Raw genomic sequence first — 19,858 nt, 5'->3', positions numbered from 1 at the left:
TTTCAAAGGATGGTGTTGGTGAGGAGTGTCTTAATTCAAAATCATACATTCAGATCTAGAAAAATGCAAATTGGCAGTGCTTAAGGCTTGTACCAGCTTAATTGCCAGTAAGGAGCTCTGAGGTGGTTCTAGTATGCTGCTTGTTGACCAGCAAAAGCTGAATCACCTGGTTTATGTAATTGTCGTGATAGTTGTATCCACCGTATGTTAAAGCTGCACTTTGTAGACAAAAATGTCACACTGGATGTAACTTCCAGTAAAGTTTGTGCTATCGACCTAATTGTTTCTGATAGTCTAACCATTGTGTTCAAAGTCTTTCAAGAAAATTTGCTGTACTGAAAGCAATGAAACCAATTAGGAGTTATGGATACCATAAGCAGAGAATTTACTGGGAAGATAATTATTTTCTGAAGTAACTGGTTTTAGAAGAACCTCTCCCTAGTCAGTGCTCCCAACTAAAATAGGTTGCTGGTTACCTGCCTTATGTTATTCCTTTTTCCCTAGAAAAGCTACAGAAAGAGTTACCTTTTTTTTATGTGCAGACTGATATTTACCTGAAGAAATGCCCAAAATTTCTAAGTATCTGCTAACCTATTGTGCTTCTGCTTCTCTGCATCAGCAACATTGAATAGGGCTGAAGGGATTTGGACCATGGCCCCAGTCTATACTTTATGACCTATAGGGGCTGTGCTGTAGCAGCAACCTGGCTATTATAGAATCATAGAACAATTCAGGCTGGAAGGGACAACAGAGTGTCTCCAGTCTGACTTCCTGCTCAAAGCAGGGTGAGCTATGAGATCAGATCAGGTTCTTCAGGGATTTATGCAGTCAGGTCTTGAACACATCCAAGGATGGAGTGTAAAAAATGACAGGTGTTCACGTGGCGCACAAGACCGTTATATTGCTAAGTTTTTCCATCCTCATTCAGGGATGGTCTAAGATCCAGTGTACTCCCAGAGGTAAAATACAGCAGCCAAGTGTTGGAAAGATCACTTACCTCTGAGCAAAGGCAGAAGAAGGAAATTCTCTCAGACTGCCAATGCTCAAGAACAGGAAGGAAGGGAGGAAAGGGATGAGACAGATTCTATTTCTTGATGATTTTAATTACATGTGTGACAGGAGACTGAGATAGACCCACCAAAGAATAGCCAATAGCCTGGTGGTGAAAGTACACATTTGGTTTTGAGATACAAAATTTCAAATCCCAGGTCTAAATCAGCAAAACAAGGAACCTCCATGCCTGTCTTCCACTTCTGCAATGAGTTTCCTGTAAGTTATCATAGTGTGAGAAAGTCAGTCTTACAAATTTTTAAGGGAAGAACTCTACAATATTTGAGGTTGTATTGCTTCCAGGCCACTGATTTGAAACTCAGACACCCATGGGATTGAAAACAACACTTTCTTCCTCCTCTTCTCTAAATCTACTTGTTATTCAGAGAACTATTCAACCTCACTTTGAAAATTTCAAACTTTTAGTTTCCTGGTACAATTTAATTGCTGTATTCAATTCCACAGTTTTATTGCTGATTCTAAGAAAGAATTTTCCACATCCAAGAACCTTCCGTATTCAAGAAGTTACACCGCTACCTCCAATTTTTGGCTTTTAATTCCTATTTCCTGATAAGAGTGTGAAGAGGAAAAACTGAACTTAATCTTAGTTTTCACAGCCCTTGAGGGAAAATGATCTCTAGGTCAGGCTCATGGGGAAATTGCAGACCAAAGCACTATCCTTTGTACACCTGCATTTATAGCAGGGCTAGATCCAGAGGGAATATTTACTGCAGCACTTAATAGGTTTATCAAAGGTAAGACGTCAGCTGCATAAGCTGCAAGACCCTTCAGGGATGGGAAGATGATTGTTTTCGCACTGATGGTCTTTGCCAGGGTGCTTATGACTGCTTTGCAGCTGCTTTGCACAGGCACAGTTGGTGTAAAATAGCCTTTGGCTACCTATGAATCAGTCCCCTACTCTCAGCAAAGAGTAAAGGATTTTGTTCAGTGTCCTTAAATGGGATGAGCGCATGTCAAACCATGGGAAGAAATCAGCTTTGAGTTAATTCTAAGTGGCTTTTTGAGCAAGAAGGCACAGAAACGGTAAAGGCAATTTAAAATTCTTGTTCTTTTTGCTTTACTTTTTGGTTTGCATTACTCAGCTCTTTTTCTCTGTGGTTGGAATGCGCTTTGCATAAAAAAGAAAACTTGTTAGACAGAGGCTTCACGTATGCCGGAGTGAGTATGAGTTAGCTTTGGCTATATAACAGCTACTACCCTAGCAAGAAAGCCACAGAGCAGGGCAGGATGAGAAAGCAATGATTTAATATATTTTTTAAGGAAAATTTTAAAATGAGAAAAAATGCCCGTTTCGCATTCATTCGTTTTTCCTCTGCAAGATGTGCTTTGCGATGTAGCAGAGAAACTACGTGACTGTCCCTTTAAAAGCCATCATACCAATCAGCAGGTTTAACTGTCAAGCAAGCTGATGTAGGGCTCTTTGAATTACTGAGTGAGGGATATTCTTCCTGCCAGGTCCTGTCCCCTGTAGGCACCGCAGAGAAGTATTATAGGGCAGTCCTTACCTTGGGAATTAGCCTGCAAGACCCCAATGCTGTCATCAAACTGCATAGATTTGATGTTGAGTGACGCCAAGATGCATTCCTTGTCCTGCAGCGAAGCATCATCAATATTATTCTGATTGGCTGACAGGATAACGCACATGTCGCAGAGGTTGATGTTGACAGCCCTTAAATCAGCCCGACTTAATGGCGTACCCTTCGGCACAGGAAAAAAAAGCGGGGGGGGGGGGGGGGGCAGGAGAGGAAAAAAAGAAAAACAAATTAAAGATTGAGAAGGAGCTTTGGGAAATTATTTAACAAGTATCTTTTTTATGCTCTGACATTAAGCTGGTCTAAGTATGTGCCAGGGAATAGGAGATGTGTGCTAATCTAAAGGGTAGTTGGTGCTGATGGCAGCATTTTGGGTTCAGTCTCAATACTCAGTCAAGCTATTACTAACAAACAAGAAACAGGAATAATGCCAGCATTCTACATCTCATCAGTGACTTGAAATTGTCTTGATTTAAGTTGCTAGCATGTGGCAACCTCTGGCTCTCTGAATATAACACGGGGGATGTTTTAAATGTCTATTTATCTACTACCAAATCACAATGGTCTTGGGCAAAAGAATGGCAATTTAAGCAGGAAAGCATTATGTGTCCTACACATTTGAAATGCAATCAGGAGAAAGCTATTTTTTTCTACCTGAAGCGACACACAAAAAAGGTTAATCCTTTTCAATGCATGTTTTTGGTGCTTCTAGAAGGAAAACACACTGATCTTCAAAGTTGTGTGGTTAAACCCTTTGAAACAGAAACCAGGCTTTGTCTTAATGGGCACAACTCATGCAACATTCCCTGCTTCCACAATCCTCAATCAGAGAATGCAATAATTAAAATGAAACGTTGCGGTAGTCCATGGGGTTTTTTCATAGTTAACACAAAGAAGACATGACACTTAACCCATTATGTTTTGTTTAAAGGTAACACTTGACTTTCACATCTCTAGTTACAGAATATGAAGTCCATGTCACAGGGGCTGCAAGGTCCAGGAAAAAAAAAAAAGATTTTTCATGGAATCTAGATTCTGCTCTGATGCCTCCCATGGTGTGGTACCCAAAGACCCTAATGATGATGAGGAGACTAAGCTGTCCCCTTGTCACACAGCAACTTTCATAAAACCGAGTCAAGACCCTACTCTTCCATCTCCTGATCACTCACGGCGAACGCCTCCTGAACTCCACTGAGAATATTCAACGCAAAAGTGAATCTAAAATGCATAAAGTGAAGGCAGAGCTCAATTCTTATTCAGCGATTGCCACCTAGTTTCAGACACCAGCCTCACTATTCCACGCTACTTTTAATAATTTGAGGCATGAAACCTTGTGGAAAACAGTATATATCGAACAGATATGATTTAGTACCCAAAAGTTAGGATATGATTGTTCCTGCTGCCTTAATTTTGCCCTTTGTGTCTGTACTGTGCACCAAGTGAAGCAGGATTCCTGTGGGGAAAAATAATATGCAATCACGTAATTAATTAAAGGCCTACTCCTAATGATTTTATGCAAAGGGACAGAATTAAGGCTGCCTGAGGATATTTAAAATTGGCATTTGCCTACTTTTTAGGAGTTTACTCAGCAGCTTAAATGACTCTTTTAATACAGACTTTAAATGAAATTTCAACTATTTTTTTTAAACCAGTAGAAATGTTTTTCTATTCAGCTGTAACCACAACCCCATCAGGCATCAGCAGCAAGTTTTACCTCGTGAACCAAAGCACAGAGAAGTAGGAAATGAGTTTGAGTGGCTTCCCTTTAACACATGATTCCTACCAGTATGATCTCAGAAACTTTAGCAGACTGTTAAATTAGTATAATTAGATCAGAATAATGCTGATATTTTTAACTTTATATCACCATTTTGAACCAGATAGGCTGGGGGAAAAAAAAAGAAAAAGCAGTAATGAAGTCTGTGTGGTCTTCAGCACCCTTGATTACTGTGTAAGATACAATTCCTTTACATATTTTGTATTTTTTAAGGGAGCATTAACTATTTAAGCTGTTTAACTTGAAATTAGTCCAAAACTACTCTAAATTTGGGTGCAAACTGATTGGGGAATGGAAAGGTGGTTTATGTTTCCTTAATGCCTCTTCAGAATTCAGAATCGAAACTTTACAAATAGGCATTATAATAACGGATACACATTTTATACTGGGTAGGTTGGAACTAGTAGCTGGATTCTATTCTGCTCCACAGTTCAACAGTATTATTAATTTAATTCTGATTCCTTAGTCTTTAGCCTTCACAGTGACTGGAATTAAAAGGGATTGGCAGGGAGAGGAGGATATTAACTGACCAAATCTGATATTGACACCATTTTTGTGACAGCAGAGAATCTTGTGACACCATCTGTTGGATCAGGTTACAGAAAAAAGCCAAGGGCTAACACTAAAACTGCATTTACAGTAACAAAGACCTACAGCCTGAATTAATCGGAAGTGAAGGCAGTCTTTCCGTTCTATAGCTATTTTCCAAATTATTCAGTTTAGGTTACATCCATCACTGATTTATTTATTTTTAACTGCTGAAAGGTAATTATTAAGAACTGCTAAATTAATAATTTTGCATTCTGATAAAAACATACAAACTAACTTTACTCTGTAACGTACAGAGCACTCTCTTTTGTACTTACACCGTGAGCTCGTTTCCCTCCTGCCTACCTCTTTGTGGGTCATTTATAGCGATGACCACCTAAGATCACTAGCTTAGAGGGCTTCAGTTGTTTGTCCTGGAGCTTGGGTTTCTACATCTTGGGCACGCAAGTGAGCAATAATGATATCTAGGAGAGAAAGGACCTCTGAATTGTGGGTTTAGTTGTTGTCCCTACTAAAATCAATAGGAGCTTTTAATCAATTTCAAACATTTGCCATACTTCCATACATGAGTATGGCAGGACTCTGAACTGAAATGCTATGGCAATGTTCCTTATAAAGTAGGCCAGCCTACAGGAGGTTTTTATGAATATAGATAGATATTATGTAGATAGAGTAACAATAATTTTTTTCAAAGGTTTTGTGGGTATAAATACATGTCATAAATAACTACTGTCATTCTGTCAGGGAAATCACAACATCAGAACTGGCTACATGCAGTGCGCTACAGTGAACGTTCGATATATAACACAGATAATACATTTGATGGCAGCTGAAATTTATCCGATGAGGATGGTGAGGAACCGAACACTGCGGCAAATATCTTCTAATAAGGTCTCACAGGGCTCTGTTTTCATAGTCACAGTAAAGGGAAAATCTAAGTCCTCAGGCCTATAAGTAGACAAAAGTAAAAAAGCCTAAGATCAAAGTCAATATGAATCTGTCCAGTTGGTGTCCTAAATAACAAAGTATCAATAATATGGCTTTGGACTTACAGGCAAGATTGAAACCTTGGGGAAGTTATGCAGTGTCTCCCATTCCCTTCTCAGGTATTCAAGTGAACCCACAAACACAATATGCTTGAGTTCATGGTAGTGAAAGTTGCTGGCTCGTAATGGCATCACTAAATTTCTTAATCCAATCAAAGCAGATTTAACATCCCCAAATATGCAAACGACTACATGCCCACTTAAAACTGTCATCGCTGCTTCACTTCGAGTCTAAAAAAAAAAACAAAACAAAAAGACAAGGGAGAAATGAAACAAAAGGAGGCTTAAATCATATATTGAGTTTTAAACCAGGAAGAACACAACTGTCAATATTGTTCATGCACAAAGAAGCGGTTTGATAACAGCTGTTCGTTTTATCCTTATTATCCTTATTTATCCTTCTTTAAACGTGCTCAGCAGAAAAATGTTTTGTTCTTGTTGGCAAATCCTTCAGTGTTTGGGAAGACATTCTACTGGACCGCGTTCTGATCCTGTATATGTTTCTATACCTGCGGGTTAAGATTCTGGTTACCATCAAAGTACTATGGGTTTAGCTAAGAACAGAATTTGACCTACTATGCGTTTAGCCATTAGAAGGATTATAGAAAAGAGATGCAAAAAACATGCCTTACATGGTGAATCACTAGTGGGTTTTTTTCAGGACCAATTTGAAAAGGAAAAGATGAGTGCCAACAGTCTTAAGGCTTTGTGGTATTACACCTATCTTGTGAATCGAAGACCATATTCTCTTGAAGTCAAGGTTCTTATTTTAGGACAAGCTGCTACTACCCTCAGAAGCAATCAAAGAATGCTCTACGCTGCTCTGCTTTACAATGGATACCCACCATACTCCACAGAGCTTCTCTCAGTAAGAAAAAAAACAGTGTGCAAGATTGTGACTAACTTTTCAGGCCCACTCGACTTCCTGAATTGTTGAATAGATAGAAGGAAAAAAGTCTCATGGAGAACATTTGAATGATGTTCAGAGTTATCTTCTTGTCTCAGTGACAAGAATAAATTTTTGCAGTAATTTCATCAGTGGTAATGTCAGTTGAGCAGGCAACTCAAACGCCAAGATGATTAAATAAAGTCATTAGGAAAAAAATTACCTTCATTTCTGGAGCCAGTCTTAGCATTATTGCACTCCATCAAGTAACTGCAGATCCACTGATATCATAGTGCCAAGAAGCTGTACGCTCAGTACCATTACAGAGAAGTTTTACCATAAATAAAACTAAGACAACGGCAAACTGCAAAATCTTCCTCTCACTTATCCATACTATATGTCCTTTTTCTAAATTATGGAAGCATGACAAAGCAATACAGATTGGAATATGCAACAGAGGTGTTCATTATGTAAGAACGGGAACCCTGATTAGAAGTTTTCTCATCAGTTAAAAAATACATGAGATTTCAGTTTCTCTGGGGCTGATTTTCATACAGCTCTACCAAGGGAGTGGTCTTGGCCCTTCAATCAGCAGAAGACATGAGTAAACGCTCAAGTGAAGCATTAAGCTGTCCCATGCCTCTGCCTATGGGTCTGGAATACTCAGACTTTGTAAGACAGAGACCAAGTCTTGAAAGAAATTATGCAAAAAATGTCACGCTATAGTCATTGATCTGCATGTTGCCACATACATTTGACTGTATGTCAAAAAAAGTTCTCATTACCTGATACTGCTGGAATCTCGCAGAGCCAAAACTGACCATGGGCAGAAAAATGAATTCTTTTCCGGCTGCGGTATCATCAAGTATCAATTAGAAGACAACTTGGGAAATCCCATCATCTTCAGATTATGTAGTAATTTGTAGTTGTGTGGTCTCTAAGGACAGCATTACATTTGCATGGATACGAATGTAGACATAAATTGTGGACTACTGAGTTTGAAAAGGAGTAGGGAAGCATTTTGCTGGCAGTGTGTTTATTGGCGATGATGCACGAAGCAGAAAGGACCTGGCCAGCCTTACAGATTCACAGGCTCGTAAGCGGAAAAACCGACACGGCATCACCAAGAGATGATAAATGAGGCACTCCACAACTCCGTTTTTGCAGAAACACTTTTCAAAGTGGGACAACATGTCCGCTAAAATGTGTTCAGAGCATGAAGGCAGATTTCTATCTCTCTCTATTACAAAGTATTGTACAGCAGGGCTGCCCCTCCTTGCCTGCTGAATACGTACAACAGCATACTATTTACAGCTGCTCAGCCAAACTTCGTCTCACGTCTCAGACTCTAAAATTTGGAATTTACTTGCTTGACTGTTTAAACACCGATATTGCAATTCCAGGCAATGTTACGGTTATTACAGAAACCCCCGAGGAGAAGCGGAGACAAGCTTGTAACCCCTGACTGCTCGAATAAACCGGGACTGCCACCATTGTCAGCTATGCCACGCCACGGTGCAGGAAAATCTGAGAGAGCAGGCTCAGGAAAAGCTTTACGAAGTGCGACAAAGTGAAGATCCACCAGGGAGTTCATTTCAAATATCATCAGTTTTGTGTATGAGATCTGGAGTTAGTTACTTGTTACTCTTAGGGACGAGTACATGAACACAAGTGGCACAAACTTTCACCGAGCAAAATAGACTGTGATAGGCCTTCTAATTATTTTTAATGACTGCAGTCAGTTTGATGGTTTCCCCAGTTAAACAAACGAAACAAACATAGACTAGGCTCACTGCAACATGCTAGAAAGGCAGAGTAGTAGTACTACTTACTCTGGCCTATTTGGGCATTTTGAAATGTTGGAAATTGAGAGAGAAGTTCTGAGAGAGCAAAATCCACATAAATGTATAAGAGACAATGCAAAGCTGCACTTGCCTGTATGAGAATCATTACTGCCTGGTGTAAAGAGATAAATGGGGTATGTAAACATTTAAATACTTCCAATCTTAAATTCTCTAAAGTTTTAAATTCAATATCCAAATTTTGGTTTATGAAAAAGAAATTCTCTATTTTGGACCATTTTTTATTGTTGCACTTGGCATACAGGTTTATATAATCATAATTCTTTATCCAAAATGCTAGCTTCATTTTCAACACACTGTGTTTCTGATTTCAATAAGCTGGATTTATTGATAGCAGAGATTAATTCATTAATCCATTAGACATCAGTTCTATGGTTCAAACAACCTCTTTTCAAACACAACTTATCATCAATACCTACCAAAATGACCTTTTCAATGTCCTTGGCCGGACACCAATGAAACATCCCTGTAGAGTCATATTTTTTCACATTGGCATCCATATTGTCAATCTGCTCGTTGCCAGGAATTAACAAGGGGTCATGCCTGGGGGAAAACAAGTTGAGGACAACATAAGTGGAAAATATTATGAATTATGGATGGAAAGATATCCCAAGAGCTGTGTACAAAGAGGGATAAAAGTTTAAAAATTAAATTTATTTACACTTTAAAATGCTTTCAATGCAGTCAATTTTAAACAAAAGCTGAAAAGAAGAAAAAAGCTAATTTTTAAATTCCGTGTGCAGTTTAGAAGATTTCCTATACTCTTTCTACACCAAAACCAATTTAATTTTAACCAGGGCTTTCTCCCACCATCACATCCATAAAAGTTTTTTTTCTTTCCAGTCCCACCCCTCCAAAATAAATATAGGAGTTGCTATTAGCATCTGCAATGAAGTAGAAGGGATAGGAACAGAGCCCCATGCTGACTGACTGGCATAAGTATGGAAAGCCAATTACTTGCTTTTACCACATACAACTTCTGACGTGATGCTCTTCACTGTAAAAGCTTTAACAGGCTGCACTTTAAATATTTTAGCAATTTGCCCAATCATATTTTGCTTTCCCAAACTGAAGTCCTTTAAAGATTCAACAGTACGTCATTTTAGAACAGACTGACTAACAAATGCCCACATCTGGAACACATGATTTTAATACCAAGCAACAATGTCCATTTTCTCTGACAACTCTACCTGTGATAACCTTCTAAGTGTTTTTGCAGCAACATTTTAAAGCACAAGGCTTCTCAAAGGAGAAGCAAATAAAAGACATTTTTATAAACTTGCTCTCCAGCAATATAGCTACATCTAAGCACAGACACATACAGTTCTTTAATTTATATGCTAAAATCAAACACTAAGCTAAGTACTAAGTGACTCCAACACTCTCAGATGCTAGTGAGGACCCCGGAGTGATTGCATTATACAACAGCATTGGAAGGAAGACCGCGTTTAAAAGGCACGGAGTAAACTGACCCTAAAATCTTAAATTCAACGAGGGAACAGAGCTTCGTCTGGCAAAACTAGAGTCTTTTACTTTTGTCACGAATGCTTGAAATATCCTGACACAGAATTGTAACGTTTCAAAGAAAATATCTGCAGTGTAGGAATATGCTAAGTATTCTGAGCCAGGTAGCCAAATTTTAAAGCAGTTTGCCTTTTGAAGCCTGTTAAAGAAATGCCCATACTGGCTGATCTCTCGAAACCGGAAAGGTTCCTGCTTTTAAAGCATATGAGCCAGCAGACTGTGGTAAGAACCTCTCCTCTGCATTGTCTGCTAAAGCAGACTTTGAAAACTGTGGATGATATAGGTTAATTTACCCTGAATATAGTACGCTAAGTTACCACGCTTAAAAGAATTATGCTTGCATGGCTAAGAAAGGTATAATCTCTAATTCCATCAGGGTGATTTATTTGTGTAATTTTATAGCCACTGATTATATATCCATTGAAATCATTGGAAAATTCTCATTCATTTCACTGAGAGTCAACTCCATGGAAAGTGGCTTAAAAGAACTTGAGAAACTATTAATACAATATTCCACTTAAACCCGAATCTTTTGATGCTTTAAGAAAAAGCAATGCACTATATGGCAAAGGCATGTCAGACTCATCTGGAAGAGGAAACACTATGTTTTCAAAGTTTTTTACATTCGCTCAAGAGAGATACAGTTCGGTGCATTTCACTATCAACCCACTGGCAGCAGAGGAGTCTCCAGGGGACCAGCTGGAGTCTCTGACCCCACCCCAGGTTTAATAATGAAAGGCCTTGCGTAAGTGTGCTCTCTCTTTGGTGAGAAGTAGGGGTGACTTCTTGGTACACAAGCTGTACCAAAGGGTTTTCTTGTGGGGTTTTGGTTGTTGTTGGTTTGCTTTTTTTTTTTAATTTCTGTAAAAATATCTAGACTCTGTATTCTCTGACTCCATTCATCACCAAGCTGCAGCCACGGTAGTTTTGGATGAGAGCTAACTGTGATGCTGTTCGTAGGGCATTCCTTGCTGCTCATAGTTTCATGTGGCACAGTAAAGTCTGCAAGCATGGCTACAACTCCATTTGAAGGTTGTACAGCATTGTTGTTGTTGACATTTAGTGGTGCTCTGTCCTAGCTGATTTTTCTGATGGAATATGTTAGCTATGCGTTTCAAAATAAGAAAGTTTGCCAAAAGATTAGCAATCTTCAGGAGCTTCCACTGAGAAATGTTTTTCTTTCCATTGTTTTTGTGGTTTGGATTTTTCCCCCCCCAAACTCTCACAAGACATTTCTCCACAAGCTTTCCTAGCTGAGCACTGAAACAAAAGCAAAGTTCACTCGTCAAATCGCCTCCTTTTCTGTCCAGAGATCAAATGCATACAAGAAGGAATTTTCTTCTTCCCTTTCCCTTCATCAGAGAAACTATAACAAATCAATTTGTAAAAAATGCCACATTCTAATTTTCTAATCAGTGCTTCTTTTCTGCTCTGAGACTTAAAACTAAACAGATCATCTGAATCTTTCACGCAAATGAGTATTTAGGAATACTCTAATCCCAGTCACAGAAATTATACAAATTGAAATGAATCTTATAACAAAACAGATGATAACAGATATCTGACATCAAATTATGGTCAACTGCCTTGAAATCTGAGGCAATTTTTAGTGTGTGATTGCTTAAAGCCTAGCATAGTTCTCTTTTGGGTATGGGCCTTGCATCCTAAAAGGGAATATTCGAAGTAGCTTGTGCCAAAGATTTATTAGAATTTTACCTCAGTATTATATTTTCTAGTTATCTTAGGTTTAAACAGAAGTGTGCTATGGAAGGGGTGAAGAGTGTGAACCATCAGATATAACTCCCTATTGAAGTTTTAGGTAACAAATTGTGATTTTTTTTTTATTTTAATAGTTTTTTAATGATCAATACATGCACTTAATTGCAATATGATAAACTGTTTGGATCCTCTGCTTCACTGCTTAGAGTACGATAGTTTTTTAATGATCAATACATGCACTTAAGTGCAATATGATAAACTCTTTGGATCCTCTGCTTCACTGCTTAGAGTACTGCAAGTGGGCACCTTAAAAGAAGCAAACAGGATGGGTCACACAATAAGAAAGTACGCTAATAAATACTATTGTACTACTTTTACTCTAGATGATTGGATTATTGCCTGAAAAGGAAACCATGATAAGACTAGCCACATTTTGTGTTTCAGAATCTGTGTTTTTTACATACAAGTGTGTTCATTAAATTTAAACCTTCTGGGCTAAGCTATTATTTTAATCTCTCTTTAATCAATGATTTTTCATTCTCAGTAAAGAGGTCCCTGAAGATGTCTATGGAGTTTGAAAACTTTGTCCTTAGATGTTAAAAGATACGATGGCTTATGTACTTAAAAACTGAATTGATCTTTGGACCACAGTCATTTCATGAAGTAATGTAGTAATAAAAAAGTATTACTACTTTAGACATATATGCTCTCATTAATCTGATGATCTAAACCTGTTTTGCAAATACTAAAAAATAATTAAGATGGACACACAGAGGCCAAGGCTGTCAAATCTGCCTAAGGGTTTTGGACACCCTCTTCCCATTAAAATTCATATTACACAAAGCATTACAGTTGTTGCCCTTACATTGCCAAATCATGGACTGAGTGTTTCTAGAACCTCTCTGCCCCACTAACCCTTGAAGATGGCCCTGTCAAGCCACGCTTGAGTCACATTGGCAGGTTACTGTGGAAATGCTTGTATTAGTGCTGCAGCCATTATGTTTTCACAGGTTGTAAAGTCACCTGCTTGAAAAATTCAAATTATAGCAAGAAAACCACCTTCTACCAGTAAAAACCTACAGTGTTTGCTTTAACTGAGATGTTGGCTTTTAGGGCTTGCAATGACCAAAGCATTTGGTCATTGCAGCTAAGAAAAGACAGGCATGTATAGCATGAATGGGAGAACAGAAGCAGAAGTTAAATTTCCCTCATCCATAACCCCAGTTTAAAAATAGCTTCTCTGGTTCTTATGGCAGATATTACATATGCATGACTAAAAATGAAGAGCAAAATGCCATCTTTTCAAAGTTTTGAAGAGCATAGAATGCCACTTATGATCAATTAAACTTGAAAACGATGCTAAATGCTATGCAACAGCTGCAACCCCAAAAACCTGCCTGGAAGACAACAGCCTAAAGCAAAACCATAAACCCCACTTCCAGCAAAGCTATTGCAAGGAAGTCAGCATGAAAATTTTACAGAGCACTACTTTCCTAGCACACATTTATAACTACAGCAAAATTATTCACTTGGAGTTTTTGAGTCTGGAACTTCTGAGTAATGACTGGGGATGGACAGAACTGAAAAAACCATCTGAGGCCAAACGGCTGCCTTATTAAATGACTGTTGTTTAGCATATCCTTGGATTCTGTCACCTTTGTCTTAACTCTCTTGCTATCATTCATACGCCATTTTGAGCATTAAAGCAATATTCATGGTCTTGAAACTCACCTTGTGTGTGGGCCAGGAATTTTCCTTGACTTGGGATGTGGATGTGTGTTTGCAAGCGTATGCACACACATACTGAATTTTAGGAGGAAGGAGTGGGTTTGCTGAAGGTAAGATAGGAACTGAAGGCACACTAGACAATGTCTCATGCCTTTGAAATTTCCCCTACAACTACCCTAACAAATTGTGTCAATTAACATGCTGTTAGTGTTAGATGTATGCAGCCAGTGCAGGTGCTAATAATTGAAAAAGCATTTAGAGCTTTTACACCCTGGCTGAATATTTCATGATGTGCTGCATGTTTCACTATTTACTCAGTGGGCCTCTGTCACTTCAATCTTCTCTGACTGCTTTGACTGGTGCTATAAAGCTCAACCAAGATAGAGTGACGGCTTGTCACAGGCAAACTCCACTGACTCCAGCAGCTCGCTGGGACTAGCCGTGAAGGTTGTCACGACATTCTGATGGAATTCAGCAAATGTTTTGTGACTAATACACCCAACATTTGTCGGCTACCATTAGCCATTCCCTGTGACCCTCTGCAGTCTGTGTGGACGGCGTTAAGTCGTAATGAGAATTCGTTGCCTCTATGTGTTACGCTAATGACACTCTTTTACTGATCTTTCCTTTCACAGGTTAATCAGCAATGAAATTTGTAAGGATTCAGTGCCCAGATGCACAGGGCTTTAGAGAAGAAAACCCAGTATGACAAGAGAAAGAAAACCTGCAGTTTACTGTTAAATGCTTTCATTGTCACATTCAGAAGCTATCCTACTACTGGCTGCAATCTCATACTGTCTGACTTTTTCCCCAAAACTAAAAAGAACAGTTGATCCAATACAGCCGTTGGTACCTAGTGCCCTGTGGAAGCTTATGGGCTGACTTACAGTGCTGAGAACACTAACGCAATTCTCCTTCCTTCCCTCTCGCTCTGCCCAAACGTTGCTGAAGTCTTTTTTATCCTCAGAAGCCTTACTGAAGACTTCATGCTAATTTATCAAGGCTACTAAAGACACTGATATAGAGCTGTTTACTGTAAGAAACTTGCTCACTGAAGTATCTTGATACCTCATGACATGCTCAGAATATGCTTCTGAAGTATGAATTCTCTCACATAGAAAAATAACAAAATAGTTAACTTCTAGATCTTTATATGAGCAATTTAATGAGGGGTAAGCAAGGCACACAACCAATGCATCTTCTGGTTTTAATATTTCCCATTTATATCTGCTCAAGCTGCAGAACTAGCAATCTTTGAAGGGTAGGAGAATATACCTGAAAAATAATTTTTCATTTGTAAAAAAATAAACCCACAGTTAAGTGACATCATAAAATATAGGAGTGTTTTTTTGCCATTTAAATAAAGTGTGTAGCCTTTATACGTTATGATAAAAGCTACTACTTTCACAAGTCAAAGTTTCTAAGAATACGCTACTTTCTTTAAACCCAGTTTAAAGCTAAAGAGTTTTTTCATTCCATTGCCTTGATCTGAGTGGATCTTCTGTTACCCTGAATTTATAAAAAAGCCTGTTGTTTTTTTCTGCTGGAAAATTATCCTTTTCCTTCCTGACATTGCTCCCTTATCTCTAAAATACTTGTGCAAGATTTCACAGTATTCTAAAAAAAAATCTGATACTGTTCTTATTCCCATGGTTTATAACACAACTACCAATGGTAGCAACAGTCAGAGGGCTAACATAACTACCCCCTATCATTCGAACTTTTTCATTAGATAACCTTGTTAAAAACAGGTCTAAGATAACATAGTGATTCCTGAGCTACTCCTGTTGCTCATGTTGGTTGTAGCGAACTTGTAAAACAGGATCAGGAAGTGAAATGTGTTATTAAATACCTGCTGTGTTGCAGTTTAGTTACCATTGCATATTAGCACTGTATAAATTTAGCCTTGTAAATCCTTAACAGAGGACGTAAATTTTAGAGTACATGATGGAAATCTCCAAGACTAAGGGATATAAATAAAAACCATTATTATGGTTAATCAGTGAGCTTTCACCTCTTCAAACCTTACCTTCCTGCTTGGTTTAGGGGAGTCATGGAAAATTATCAGACTGAACTTATTTTACCAGTTCTTGCTTGAGAAATGTTCCCCTCTAGACCTCCCATCGCTTTTTTTGGTTCCTACGAGAAAGGTCACAGTTTCAGCTCGTGAAAGGGCAGCACTACAATGGCAGGGGCAACACAAATTCATCCTGAGTGGCTCTGGCAGAAATGTGTGTGTACATTTGAGTGTATGTAGCTGGGTGGGCAGATGAGGAGGTGAATGTGCACAGCCATTGTTCATATACTTAAAATATCGTATCCAACTTCAGGAGAAAAGACAGGAGGTTTCCCCCTCAACTTCAGATAAATAATCTCATTAGGTTTCCGGAAACATATGCCAAAATCTCACTTTTTTCCATGTCACTTAGCTGGGTCTTGACAGTCTCTGAGCAAGTTTTATGGTTTGGTTGGGAATTATTTTAGATCCTTGATCAAGAAAAATCCTCAGGCTTATGCAATTCTCCTTGGCAACACACTGAAAACCCAGCGTCCTCTGATGCCTCTGATTCTTATGTGATCAGGGACACTAATGATAATGACCCTTTGCTGAGTATGCTACTTGTCTTGAGGCCTATGTCAACTACACCACTACATTCAGAGTGGACAGGGACAAACTATTTGTTTGCTCTTCAGGCCCCTTGGGCCCTGTCATATGCTATTTGTTCTTGCATTAAGAGGTAGTTTGACTCAGCTGGGCTGACATTTCCTTCAAGTCAGTGTATTCTACTCATGCAGCTACCAAAGCTTTAAGTGCGGACTTGAGCCCCAGCAACAATCCTTTTAAGAGGCTTTTTTGATTCATATCCAGCGCTTTTCACATTTTTACTGGTCATTCTGGAATCCAAAATGACACATTTTTCTTAAAACTAGCTTTGCTGTTTGATATTCAGGTGACATAGCCTCCTCATATTTAAGGTGGCTGTTCATCAATAACATGCATCAAAACCTGTGACTGTAGATGATGAACAGGTGACTCGATATCACTGCATGACACCAGCGGTATCAAATGGTTTTACTTCTCTGCCTAATGAAGAAGGAGACTTGATGTATGATTACTGTGCTACTTGCAGCTTTCCTTCCTTTTCCTTCCACTTCCTACTTTAATTTTACTTTTTATTGTAATAGGATGTCCTTCTGTTCACATCTTCACAGGAGTAGTATCCTGTTTTTCCTGTTGTAGTTTAAGTTATTTTTAAATAATACCCATATTCTTACGGGTTTAATGGGACAGACTTCTGTTGATGTAAACCAGATATACCAATGACAATGCAGAGTATTTTTCTAGTTAATTTGCATTTGCAGCTATAGTTGGATTTTGAAAGGTTTGTTTCTGATTGATTAGACTCTTCCACTATTGCATCAGTGTGATTCTACTCATGTCATTTGATGCGATGTAGTATTCAGTTGAACAGTGACTTTCTAAATGAGAATCTAGACCATTTGTGATCTATAGAAATAATTTTTGTATGCCTAACATCTATTTATTTCAGTTACTTATTTATTGGCATTTAGAGACAATAACATCAAAGAGATGACACTGAAAAGATGTCTTCAATCTATTTGAATCGTATTTGGTAATACAGCTTTCTACTTATGTGTGAGTAAATCTCAAAAATTCACGATTTCTGACCAGGTCTAAATAAGCACCTGTGAGGCCTTCTGTCATGATGTCCTAGGGAATACCTATGACACAGTTTCTGTCCTCTGTTCTACTTCAGCGATAGCAGAAGTCATAAAGTTTTATCTCACAATACCTTCTTCCCTGATTTGCCCCAGCCATTGTGGAAATCTAAAATCTCTGCAGCATTTTCAACATTATCTTAACTGGAGGGCTGCTCAGAAAGTCATTCTAGAGTCACAGCTCTGATTACAACTTATAAATGAACTTTTCAAATATTCCTCCTTTACATGCTCCAGACTTCTTGTCCTCCAGGCCCCCTCTAGACCCAGAACCATAGCTGAAGAAAAGTCTGCAAAGTAGCCAGCTGTTTCAGTGGGGGAGACAGGGGTGAAGCTGGCTTTAAAAAGCAGCTTTTAAAGTAAATTTAGGAAAAATATTGCAAAGATAAATATCAGCTACAGACATGACAGTGCTTTAGCTGATTTACCTCTTGTGTACTTTTAGCTGACATACACTAAATATTTCTGGGCAGGAAAGCAAGTACCTGTCACTTCAGGTAATTTATGAGGATACAAAATGGCAGATAATACAGCCCACCTTTGTTTATCAGAAAGCAGAAAAGCGTTTGGCCATTACACACAAAGCTTAACGGAGTTCTCTTCTGATTCAATCCACTTTCCCTTATTTAGCACTTTGAAATAAAGCTAAATCAGTGTGGATAAAGAGTAAGACAAAGAGACGGTTGGGTCTGGGGAGAGGCTGAGGGTACCGGTATAGGGCTGGTGAATAAATTTAGCAGCAAGGGAGAAGAGGGAGAAAACAATGTCTGGATTTGGAAGCCCGGCAAGTTCTCCACTTGCTGCTCGACCTGTATTTAGCAATTCTGATGCGCTACTGAGCAGACAGCTCGGGCTCAGGATGACTCCCCTCCCTCAGTCCCTCTTCAGCAGGCAATGAAAGCAGGCTCCACTTTGAAAATCTCCCCCCATCATGCAAACTGACACAGGCATGCTTTTCAAAAACCCACAGCCAATCTGTTGATCATTACTTATTTACAAAGGCCTTCGGGCAGAAAGTCCTGTAAAAACCATACTTGATACGGTATACACTAGCTTTTTCTGCTTGTGGAAAAAAGTACCCCTAAGGCTACCTCAAACCATCACTTTCTATTGCACATAAAATGTACCGTGTAACACTAAAGTATTTAATATATATGGTATAATATATCTACAGGAAAGGCATTTGTGTAGAAGTATGTTACCCTGTATTTGGTAATTTGATGTTTTGCTGAAGGCTATGACTTGAAAAAGCCTGCACCTAGTACAGAGGACCTGTCATCTCAGTACCCAAGAGCCAATAGAATAAAGAAGTACCCTTAAGCAGCAAAACTTTGACACAGCTTTGAAGCATATGAAAACAGTATAACTCCCCAGAATTATTATTACTCAAGATCAAAGAAATGAGGCATACTTTACATAGCAAACAGGGACAGTGTGCTCAGCTCCAAATGTTTCAGCTCTTTCTCTCTCTTTCTCCCTCTCTTTCTTTTTATTTCTACTCCCCCAAAATTAGGATTTGGTGAGGGGGGGAATCTCCCACATGTTTAAAACTTTAAGCGGTTAAAACTATTAGGACCAGATAAGAAGACTGTCCAAAGGTAAGTAAATTGGAAATGATGCTAGCATGACAACTGGCACCGTAAAAATGAGAAGCTTGCCAGTGTTTTATTCTTCCTCACAAGCTGTAAACAAGCATGTAAATCAGTGTCATATGGGTAAGGCTGAGCTAACAGGAAGGCAGCGAACTTTTAATGATACATTTAACAGAAATAGATGGTCAATAGGAAAAAAAAAAGCCACAGCTGGGTGCATTTTCCTCTGTGAATTAATCTCACTTTTGGTTCTGTAGTCTAAACAGAGATGAGGACGACTTGTCGAAGTTATGCCCTTGAATATGCCCTATATTGGAGCAACACTAAACAAATATGGGTGCTTCTGTAACTGGCCAAAGAACATTTCCAGTCTACCAACTGAAATACAAAGAGGAATATTACCTAGCTGTATCCAGAATTGTTAAGGGAATAAAATCATTGTCAACAATAAAGAAAAGTAATGAATTATTTTATACATAGAAAGAACTATTATTCGTATTAATTTTTTTCACTTAATCTCTGAGACTGCAGAGCAGTTGCTGTTACACATACACCCAAAATGGATGGATGTGTCTGCTTACATATATAAATAAGCTCACATTTTTCTGTGTATATATATGCAGTGGAAAATCTCTGGTATGATACTTAGTTCTGGATAGAATTATGGACTGCAGTTCTAGCCTGGCTACCTTAGACAGGCAAAACCAGAGCAGGAACGGCCTCCTTGTAGAGAACTTCACGTCCGCTACCTGATCCTGTTCTGAGTGACTCGAGCAGGCAAAAGGTGAAGCACAGTGAGACAGAAAGCAAATGCCATATTATTTTAATAGA

General features: G+C 38.7%; 1 protein-coding gene across 1 annotated transcript in view; it reads right to left on the bottom strand.

The window, feature by feature from the left end:
- LOC104626766 (calcium-activated potassium channel subunit alpha-1-like) overlaps positions 1–19,858 on the bottom strand; it is a 98,651-nt gene that overhangs the window by 49,199 nt on the left and 29,594 nt on the right. The window contains exons 3-5 of the mRNA XM_010294786.1: positions 9,143–9,266; positions 5,982–6,206; positions 2,577–2,769 (exon numbers count right to left, since the gene is read on the bottom strand). Of these exons, the coding sequence (XP_010293088.1) occupies positions 2,577–2,769; positions 5,982–6,206; positions 9,143–9,266 (542 nt within the window). The remainder of the gene's footprint in view (positions 1–2,576; positions 2,770–5,981; positions 6,207–9,142; positions 9,267–19,858) is intronic.

The sequence above is a fragment of the Phaethon lepturus genome, unplaced genomic scaffold (genome assembly GCF_000687285.1).
Source record: "Phaethon lepturus isolate BGI_N335 unplaced genomic scaffold, ASM68728v1 scaffold8579, whole genome shotgun sequence".
In the NCBI taxonomy this organism is placed as follows: domain Eukaryota; kingdom Metazoa; phylum Chordata; class Aves; order Phaethontiformes; family Phaethontidae; genus Phaethon; species Phaethon lepturus.
Note: the sequence above shows the minus strand (reverse complement) of the source record. Positions and strands in the feature narration are given on the sequence as shown.